The sequence below is a fragment of a genome, unplaced genomic scaffold (assembly GCF_019419815.1).
Source record: "Pyrus x bretschneideri cultivar Hongxiangsu unplaced genomic scaffold, Pyrus_bretschneideri_v1 Contig85, whole genome shotgun sequence".
Lineage (NCBI taxonomy): Eukaryota > Viridiplantae > Streptophyta > Magnoliopsida > Rosales > Rosaceae > Pyrus > Pyrus x bretschneideri.
The window spans coordinates 483,946-494,737 of record NW_025999826.1 but is presented as its reverse complement, the minus strand read 5'-3'; the positions used below and the strand labels follow the sequence as shown (position 1 = coordinate 494,737).

The following is a 10,792-nucleotide window of genomic DNA, read 5'->3' as shown; positions in this document are numbered from 1 at the left end:
GGCCAAAATTAAAAGTTGGGCGAAAAAATTAAAACCCATAAGGCCTAAAAAAAGGCAATATAATTGGTGGCCCAAGGCATTGGACCAAAGCCCTAATAGGCTTTTAAAAACTGTGAAAAGGAATGGGATCCAAGCCCAAAAAAAATGGGTTGGAATGGTCATGGGCCGAGAGTCAGGAAGTAGGCCCAAAATTGGGTAAGGTCTAGCAACCAAACGGCGGTAGCGATCGTGTGTTTCGTAGGCACGAATGCACCATCGTGTGCTTCACGGTACACTGAGACACCATGGCCCTATGGGCTTATGTCATGCGGGCTGAGCAGGGAAAGACAGTGGGCTGCTGCAAGCAGGCCCAAAAACAAAAACAAAAATTTGTTTTGCTGCGAGCCGTAACATGCAAAGCCCATAAGGGATTTGGGTCAATTCAAGAACACCCTAGTGTATGCTAGGTATGGCTGTTGGGGAAGAAAACCCAGCGCTGCTGCTGCTAACAGTTGTGTTTGAGGACAGAGATGACTTTTCGAATTGGGGTTCATCAGAGAAACTAGGCCAGCGAGAGAGTGTTGAAGAACTTGACGTCTACGAACCCTAGGGCACCTTCGAATTTGAAAATCAAATTTTCAAAATTCGGCAAGATTTATGTGAATCTCGGCCAAAAACCAAGATGGGGACGACTTTAGGTCGTCGGGGAAGCAACCACGATGGTTGGGCATAACTGCAGGCCATGGTTGAGTTGGTTTTGGTGGTGGTGACGCCATGGAAGGTGTCGAGGTGGGTTTTGGAAGCATGAGCCATTATGGCTCTGTGCCTTGGCTCCTGGGTTGGCTCGGCTCCAGCGGCTCAGGCTATTGGCCTGGCAGGCTGGTGGCTTGGCTGCTCAGGGTTAAGTGGCTTAAAGTCGTGGCTCGTTTGGGTTGAAAACCGTAATTTTTTAATATTTTTTTCAGATTCAATTATATGCATATATAATTTAATACCGATCTATGTATAATTTCATGCAATATCAATTCACATAATTCCACAATTATGGATATAATGCATAGACAATTTATGTATAATCTAAAATTTGAAAAACGTAAAGTTTGGTCATGCATTATGGTGAATGTTCATGCTATCAGGGCTGCAGAAATGTCGAGATAAAAACCATTGTTTTGGAAGAACCTGATTGTGTAATTATATTGATGAAGTGGTTTGATGTAGAAAATTATTTCTTCAATTTCGGCTTTCCATCTTCAAACCTCGTATCACGTTCAACATAAGAAAAATAAATTGAATAAATAAAAGTATATGAATTCAAGAAAAACAAAAATTTAATCAATTAAGAATAATTGAAATGTAATACTCCCCTGATTGAAGAATAACCACGTCAGATTCCTTAGTGCAGCAGAGGAGCGTGGTGATAACATGTTGTGGCTTATATTTAACCGAGGGGTGTGTGTTAATTCCCTAGTCCTTGTGCCTTTTTTTTATAGTAATAAAGAGGAGAGAAACTTGCTCTCCAAGTAATAAAAAGTCTATTACGAAAGAACTTCTAGATCCCAAATGTAGAAGTTCTACTTAAGATTTACACAATCACAATATGTATTAGAACATATGTCACAACAATAACTTAAATTTTTAGATTTATATAGAATAATAATACAATAATACATATTTAATATACAATATATACATATACACATGACTATTGTATTTTATAGTAAGTTTTTCTAGTAGTTTAAAAAATTAAAGTCATCACATAACTTTTTTCTTAATGTGTCAAAAGGATTACCCGCGCGTCACCTTTGTGTAAACTTTTTAAGGACCCGTTATTAACAGGTTCTTATGGTGTGATCCGATAATGACCCGATTAGTTATCGTGTTGACCCGAAGTTCATTATTTTCGTGTCGTATTAACATATCGTGTAAAAAATTGCCAGGTCTAATGCAAAGCTTGTCACTGAGCGCTCTAAAATTATTTCTCCACTGGTGCAATAACTTTTTAATTTTTAACTTTTATTGCGTGATGGCATCAGGAACCAAATCCCCTTCAGATCCATCAAAATTGAGCCCAGTAATCAATGAATTCGGGCCGTTGAAATTTGATTCAACGACTACAATTATTATAACTTTTAGGAAGAACCTCTGTTTGTAACTATCGAATCATTTCCATATCTTGCTTTTCTCTTTAAATAGTCTATTCACATATAAATATTCCAGCATATTTAGTTTGACCAAATTGCCAATCTTGTATAGTGGTTAATTAAATACAAATCTTGCAATGGTCCCAATCCCTCCACTACTCTATCCTTTTCATGATAACGTAAACGACATGCGAAAAGAGATGGAACCCCATCCCACATTTTTAAATGCAGACACCTACTACGTTTCTCAATAAATCTCCCTTATATTTTAGATTATTTAGGGCAGTAGAGACAAAGTGTGGGTAGCCCTTCTCAAGAAGAATTTTAGTATATTCGGATCACGAGATAATATATTAAGTGTTATTATATAAATAATAAAATATTTATATTTAAAAAATTAACAACTTAAAAAATAAAACTTCTAACTACTTGCATAATATCACTCGTGTTTAGGGTGAAAAATCTCTCCAACCCACCACCATTGATTCGGGCATGTCATACTCACCATTACCGTGTGGACATATTACAACCCAACTAAAGTAAAACAATAGGTGGGCCCACCAGCTATAAAAGTTAGATGTTGGTTGGCCTGTTCGCTGAACCGCAATTACTCACTCTCCATCCGGCCTTCCTATATTTTCACTGGAAAAGCCGCCCGCACTATCAAACTTTCTCTCCACTTTCGCATCCATGACGACGTCGTTGGAATCCAATACTCAAAAGACTGCAGCGTCATGGACTTCTCTCCCCTGGAGGACGCGGGTGTCGTTGTACCTTCTCTCAAAAGTAACCGACGCCGCACGCCGCGCGGACGGCACTGTCAATCGCCGTCTCATGAACATACTCGACTTCAAGTCCTCAGCCACTCCTGCCGCTCCCGTCAGAGGCGTCACCTCATCCGACGTCACTGTGGACCCCGCTCGCAAACTCCGGTTCCGCCTCTTCGTCCCCCAAACGACGTCGCCGACTCCATCCCATCTTCCCGTCGTCGTATTCTTCCACGGCGGCGGATTCATCTTCCTCAGCCCCGCCTCATTCCCGTACGACGTCGTTTGCCGCAAGTTTGCTCGGAAAATTCCCGCCGTCGTCGTATCTGTCGATTACCGCCTCTGCCCCGAACACCGGTACCCCTCCCAATACGACGACGGGTTCGACGTCCTTACCTTCCTCGATCAAAACGACGACGTCCTCCCCAAAAATGCAGACAGATCTAGAGTCTTCTTCGCCGGGGACAGCGCCGGAGCCAACCTGGCCCACCACGTGGCTGTTCGCGCCGCCCGCGAGAAGGATCGATTCCGGGTCGTGAAACCTGTCGGGTTGATATCGATACAGCCATTTTTCGGGGGAGAAGAGCGGGTTGAGTCTGAGATCCGGCTCCACGGAGCTCCTCTGGTATCGGTGGCCCGAACGGACTGGCTGTGGAAAGTGTTTTTGCCAGACGGGTCGGACCGGGACCACGAGGCGGTGAACCCGAGTGGGCCGAACGCGGTGGACATTGCGGGTCTGGAGTATCCGAATACGCTTGTATTCACAGGGGGATTGGATCCGCTACAAGACTGGCAGAGGAGGTACTACCAGTGGCTGAAGAAATCGGGGAAGGAGGCGAAGCTAATCGAGTATCCAAACATGGTCCACGCGTTTTATGTGTTTCCTGAATTACCTGAGTCTAACCAGCTGGTTAACCAAGTCAAAGATTTCATTGCTTCTGTTTGAACTCAGTTACTTGTACTTTGTATCTGATGACAATTGGAGGGTGCAAATGTAGTCAACATAAATAAGGGGTAGTTTAGTCAAAACCCAGTCTTGAGAAACCAAAGAGGTGGCAACGAGCATCTTGCCCCCTTCCATGTATACATGCCATTTATCTATAGCGATTCTCACTTTTGCTTCAAAAATGGAGATTAGTTCTGGAACTCATTTCATATTGAGTTTCAACGATCCGAATCATTTATTTTGTTAATCTCGATTCATAGATTATTCTTGTGAAAATTCAATTCAATTCGAAATTATTTGTCTATTTAATTATCACGATGAAATTTCAATGTTTTTTAGAGATCAAAGTATTCGTTAATTTCTTTCAACTCAATTAGATGCTTCAAATATTTCCGATTTGGCTAACATTTTGCAAGGATGATCGATGAGGTGCAACTTGAAAAATAGACGGTTCAGATCGTTAAAATTCAGTGTGATGTGAGCATCATAACTAATTCCCATTTCGTTAAAGGCTTCCTGTATATATACATAACCATTATTTTTCCGAAGCTTTCCTTTCTCTAATTCACACATTGCGTATTACACTACTGTTTCTTATTCTTTATACAAGCGGACACAGAACTTCATTTGCACCGTGTGTTGGAATACGGCAGGAATTGTTATTTGTGAGAGTGCTTAGCTATTCAACTTGTCATACTTACGACATAACCGGTTATTTGTGAAAGTTTTTGACCATTCAACTTGTCAGACTATCGTATTTAAATTCTTATGAGCTGCTCGAATTTCTTTGATCATTTGTTACATTTTAACGTTTGGATCTTACTTGCATCTTTGCAATGGCATGAGGCTTATATTTCTTGGTATATAAATCAATGCTATGCAGCCTACAGGCTACAGTTTTACTTTGCCTTCTGTAATCACACAAATATTCAAAGTCTAATTTGCATCTGTGCTACAAATAGATTAAATTACAAAATATTACACTAAAATATGTATATAATTTCCTCAACCAGTACATCATCATATTGAATAAAAGTTTAGAGTTTTGTTATGATCTTGAAACCCCAATACCCCAAAACGATTAGAGAGAGAACAAGAGGAAGGATCAAATTATTAGGCCACCATGGCTACAAATAGTACTAGATCATCATCTTTCATTTGGTGAACCAAATTTTCTGAACTTACCTACCATTTAGATTGGAGAATTGAGCAAACACTTCAGTTCCTGATTGGTCATTAATGGGGTGAGCATCAACCGAACCCTCGTCGCCTTCCGGAATAGTAGCCGGGCGGCTAGCGGAAGTGGGGGCAGTAGGAGGAGGAACCACGGCAGCAGCCTCGGTGGAAAGTGGCACAGCGTTGCTACTTTCATCCTCAGCCTTTCCTTGAGTGAATGCCTCTTGAAGTTGCAGAGCATACTCCAAGTTCCACAACACGTCTCCCATTGTAGGCCTGTCCACACCATGTTCTGCCAAACATTTCTCTGCAGCCTCGGCAAACTTCTTCATTGATTCTGGGTTAATGGATTCAGCGAGGAGAGGATCAATGATCTTTTCGAGCAGGCCCTTCCTCTTCCACTGCATTCCCCAGTCAGCCAAGTTCACTTGCTCCCTTGGAAGTGCTGGGTTGATAGCAGGCCTTGCACACAGTGCTTCAAGTAAAACAACGCCGAACGAGTACACATCTGACTTGTCTGTTAATTGCTGCCTCCTGAAGTATTCGGGGTCTAAGTACCCAAAGCTTCCCTTCACGGCGGTGCTGACGTGGTTCTGTCCCATAGGCGCGTCCTTAGAAAGACCGAAGTCAGCCACCTTGGCAGTAAATTGATCATCAAGCAAAATGTTGGTTGTCTTAACGTCACGGTGAATGATGCCTTGTGATGTCCCTGTGTGAAGGTAGTGAAGCCCACGAGCTGACCCAATACAGATTTCTAGTCTTTGTTTCCATGATAGTGGTGGTAAGTTCTTTCCATAGAGATGATCGCGGAAAGGTCCATTGGACATGTACTCATAAACTAAGATCATCTCTGAGTTTTCGTCACAGTAGCCAATCAGTGACACCAAATGCCTATGCCTTAGCTTGGACAGCATCTGGATCTCTGTTTGGAACTCTGTAATGCCTTGTTCAGATTGGGGGTTTCCTCGCTTAACAGCTACACTAGTGCCATCATCAATTACGCCAAGATACACATTGCCAAATCCACCAACACCAATGATCTTACTTGAGTCAAAGTTATTGGTGGCTTCTTGCAACTCCTGGAAAGTGAAGTAGCGGCCAAGGCCTAAGGTGGAGTTGTACATGTTGCTCTTGTGAGACCCCATTGAGGTCTTGCTAGACATGAAGCTAGTATCTCCGGCGTGGACAGGAAGTAACCAAGAAGAGAAGCTGTTTCTTTTTTGCCAATCTTGAGGTCTCTTTCGCCATTTGTAAACCATTGCTCCGAGCCCCACAAAGGCCCCAAACATCAAACCAAACCCGACTGCAGCCACTGCACCTCTGTGAGGCCCGCCACCGCCTGTTTCCATTTTCTTTCCATCAACCCCGAATTCTCCATCCAAACTGTCCACGGAATTGCTTAGTTTCATCACCTCCAGACCGTTCAAAATGGCATTTGGTGCACCATTGTCCATTCTTGAAGGACCAATCTGGACTGATAATCCGTTGGATACCAAGGAAGCATTTACAACGATGTCCTTGTAGTACGGAATTGCCAAACCATTGACAGTGTGTGACAAATCCAAATCGCTTATCGCCATGTTCCCGTTAATGTACACATTGAAGTAGAGGTTACCAAGTGACTTGCTTACAATGTCACAGAAATGTAACCGAATTAGGTACGCGAATGCGTTTTCCGCCTGGAAATTCCACGTTATGTTGAAATTTTGATTGCTCACAACAGCATCAGCCATTTGCACGACTGTTGCATAAATAGTTGGTGGCGCAATTTGGGGGGTTAGCCCATCAGGGTATTTGATCGTACTAGTCCCAACAGATGTAGCCTTGGCCATGTTTTTTGACTTAATGTATGCATCATCAGGCAACCAAGTACGTCCTAATGTGTCATTCGTGGACGTGACAAGAGGTCCTCCCATGTTAAGCCTATACATAGTTTCATAACCGAATTTGGATAGCCCCTGAAACTGGCTCGCCGGCTGAAGGTTGTTGGCTGTGTCGGTGATCAAATTATCAGGAGCTGAAACCACCTCAATCGCATTGATGAACGCCGCAGAGTTCTTCATGGGAGAGAACTTGATAAAGAATTGCTGCTCTGTTATGTTTAGAAGGTACTCCTTCATAAAAATTTGGTTTTTGGTGTTGTTGTTCTTGTTCTCGTTGACATTGAAGCTATGCAGCAAAGTATACTTCTCTGTCATGACATTGAACGTAGCCTTCTGAAGATCGAACACCGAGTTGCTCAGCGGGTATAAATGAAGGCGAATCCAATGCCATCCTGGCCTTGCCATGTGGAAAGTGTAAGTGGCATCACTCTTGAAAATCCTGGCAGTCAAATACAGGGGGGAAGGCACATCTGCCTTGTCAACAGAGACCTTGTTGTCATCGTTTGCCTTCAACTGCTGCGTGGATTCTGATTCAATTTTGAAGGTTCTCCCATCAGGTAGGGTGGCCTTGTTGGTGGCGCCACAGTCGATGAGGAAGTTGTCTTGGGGAGTAAAGGGTGGTGAGGAGGCAGAAAGGACTAAGGCAGGGGAGACAAGGAGGGAGAAGAGAAGGACCAGGAGGAGAGCCATCGGTGTCGAAAATGGTGATGGCAAGGAGGATAGAAAAAGGTTTGGGTTTTGTTTGGTTGGTTTTTTTTCTATCTCCATCCCTCCTGGGCGAGGAGGAGGTTCGAGCACAAAAGAGTTGGCAAATGTACTTGAAAAAGGGGTCTAAAACTAATTGTAATTGGTTTTTTTTTTTTTTTTTTTTTTTTTTACTTTTTTACTTTTTTTTGGGTGTTTTTTTTTTTTTTTTCCCTTCAAAGGGGTGGTTCGTGTTTTGTTTGGATTATAAGTGGAGGGAAGGAGGTGACAACCTAGATAGGCTGTGAGTCCCCAAGACAGAGGCAATGTTTGTGGACAAAGATTTTGGCTTTTGGAAGCTTTCTGTTTTGGTGGCTTTTTTTAGAAGTTGAAAAATAATTAACGGTTGGACTAACAATAACTTTGGATTAACGGTTGGACTCGCTTTGAATTGGTCCAACACCATTTCAACCTCACTCTCTCTCCCCTGTTAATTTGCATCTAATATAGGCCTTAGGTTTTTTAGGAACTTGGAGCTGGGAGATAATGTTGTGCTAGTTTGGCCTAGACACTAACATTTCTCTCCATCTATGAGTCATCAAGTAAAGTAAAAGAGTAAAAGGACTCTGACTGTCTACATGGCAAAGTAGGTAACAAGAAATTTTATGGAGTGATGTTTGCACATCCTTTTGCATCTTTTGCATGCATGCCATTCTGCTTTGTGCGGTGATGAGTTTTTCCAACCTAACTACTCTCAATCTGCCATTTCAAAATAAAATTTCATGCTCAGCCGAAGGCCAACCGGCTGCAGCATGATTTATCCTTAGACACAAGGAAAAGTTTTAGAGAAGTTTGCATTGACGGGGACCCCAAACTAGTGATCAATGATCCTTTAAAAGTACGTCATTCATGAAGATTTTAGGTATATTATTCAAGATATCAAACAAACTGCTCAATGTTTCATCATATTTCTTGGAGGCATGTTCTTATAGAGAGGCTAACGTTTTAGCGGATGCTATAGCTGATTGAGGCTATGCATATGAAGTTGACTTGTGGGATTGATCTTTTGCCTACCGCTGCTGGAAATGATTTCTTGTTTGATCTCGTAGGCATGAGTTGTGTGAGCTAGAGTAGTATGTTTACTCTAGCTCCTTTATCATTGATTCATTGTTATTTATGAAAACAATAATACATTAAATAGTTAAAATAGTTCTTTTTCACTTATAAATCACTGTCATGCAGTTTGATTACTGATTTCAATCACATATCTGGTGCCTAAAGTAATGTGTTAGCAGATTTTTGAAGTTGATTATATGCAATTGCCACAGCCTACTTTGATCCGAATCATAATTACTAAACTTACAACGCATATATCGTACGTAAAAAACGTACATGTATGATTCGATAGTTTTTGTAAAAGAATAAAACAACGAGAAATTCAGTCATTAAAAAAAAATTATTATTCTTTTTTTTGCTAGGAATAAACTAATTAAGAAATGGAGAATCTCAGGGAACACCCAGAACTCATACAGTAAAAGAGTTTACAGATAAGTAACACATTATTTTAATTATTTATTGATTTATTTCTTTGTATAATTTTTAAATTATTTGTAATCTATTGTAATTTCATTCATGTTGGCGTGCTTATGATGAAAAGCAGTGATGTGCTAAAGACAGCCTTGTGATATGAGCATGCACTATAAGGTTTGTAAGTCCTACATTTTCTCGAGATTTCCCTCAATTTGTGAGGTTCCATGGTGAGCTATTTTTTTGCATCGCTTGTTGGCGCTTCTTGTGTGGTACACTTCTTAACTAGATAACTTAAATTGGAAAACATATGCGTTATAGAGTTAATACACACACATACTTGGGTTTTTTTGATCTCCTTAATTAGTTATGAAAGACATATTATTCATTCCAATTTTCTAATGGAGAACTGTTATTTGTTACATATATATTTGACTTGTCTGCGATATCTATAGATGATGGTGAGGTACTTGTGATGACCAACACTTCCAAGGAAGGCTCATTTGGGATTTGGATCCTCTCCTGAGCCCAAGGAGAGGATCCTCCTGACTAAGCAGTGTGGGTCGTTAGATTTTATCCAACGGCTACAAACAGGAGAATCCCTTTAAAGTTATATTAATTATAGCCGTTGGATAAAAATTCAACAGCCCACACTGCTTGGTTAGGAGGATCCTCTCCTTGGACTCATGAGAGGATCCAAATCCCATTTAATAGACTATGTCACTGTATTTGTTCCTCACTATGTAAAGGTTTGCCCCGTATATTGATTTAGAGAAGACTGGAATAAAGATTACTACACTACATGTGGGAGCAGGTAAAAATACATATGACAATAAATCAAGTATGATTTGTGTTGGGGCCTAAAAATGTCATACACCAATCCAACCGAGTCTCAAGCCCCAATTGTCATGCAAAGCCTACATTCAAGCCCAAACACATGCCAAGGTGAGGGATCGACGAAAAATATATTTACCAACATGCCATGTCACGGTGATTAAGCCAGATATTCACACCATGCTCATGCCTATTCATCACGCCATGCTTCCTTAGTCATTATTCATGCTAAGCACAAGTCACGTATTCGGAGCTTGTCAAGTAGATTGTGGTGTGGATGGTTACGGAAGGTTATTAAGCCTACGTGGAATCGGGGGTCATGGAAGACTTTGGGCTGCTTGGGGGGGTTTTCATCACTATTTTGAAACTAATTGGGAGTTACTTTCATTCATTTTTAACTGTGATGTTGATTTATGCTTGATATCACTCTAATCTGTATGGAACTAATGATATTGTTGGCGAGTCCTTGTAGTACTATAATCAGAGCCACTATAAAGGATGAGTGGTACAATATGATGATCCTTGTCACAGCTACATATCGAGATGGTTCTAATCCATCGAATAGAGCAGTGCCATACTGCCACTTAGGGGTGGGCACTTAAAACCGAAACCAAAACACGAACCAAATCAGACCACACCGAACGGTTCGGTTTGTAGTTTTGAAACGGTTTGGTTTGAAACCAAACCACAAAGTAGGAAATGGTTTGGTTTCAGTTCTAGCTTTTGAAAACCGCACCGAAACTGAACTGCACAGTAAATATTAATAAGCATTTAATTAAATGTCCATATTAGATGTCATGTTTTAATTGGTTGTTTGTTAGAGTCCATGCATTTAGTATGAACTCAACCACACTA

The 10,792-nt window shown here is 41.2% G+C and overlaps 2 protein-coding genes across 2 annotated transcripts; one reads left to right on the top strand and one right to left on the bottom strand.

The window, feature by feature from the left end:
- The first annotated feature begins 2,680 nt into the window (after window positions 1-2,680).
- Window positions 2,681-4,015, top strand: LOC125473414 (probable carboxylesterase 18). Its single transcript, XM_048576177.1, has one exon. It carries the CDS (start codon window positions 2,811-2,813, stop codon window positions 3,831-3,833), a length of 1,023 nt encoding a protein of 340 aa, XP_048432134.1. The 5' UTR covers window positions 2,681-2,810; the 3' UTR covers window positions 3,834-4,015.
- A 785-nt stretch (window positions 4,016-4,800) lies between these two features.
- Window positions 4,801-8,178, bottom strand: LOC103939852 (probable receptor-like protein kinase At2g21480). The gene has a single exon (XM_009349954.3). The coding sequence runs from the start codon at window positions 7,658-7,660 to the stop codon at window positions 5,015-5,017; it is 2,646 nt and encodes an 881-aa protein (XP_009348229.2). The 5' UTR covers window positions 7,661-8,178; the 3' UTR covers window positions 4,801-5,014.
- Between the last annotated feature and the right edge of the window lie 2,614 nt (window positions 8,179-10,792).

Excerpts from the sequence above, each read along its gene's own strand:
- LOC125473414 (XM_048576177.1), top strand. The coding sequence starts at position 2,811 with ATGACGACGTCGTTGGAATCCAATACTCAAAAGACTGCAGCGTCATGG.
- LOC103939852 (XM_009349954.3), bottom strand. The coding sequence starts at position 7,660 with ATGGAGATAGAAAAAAAACCAACCAAACAAAACCCAAACCTTTTTCTA.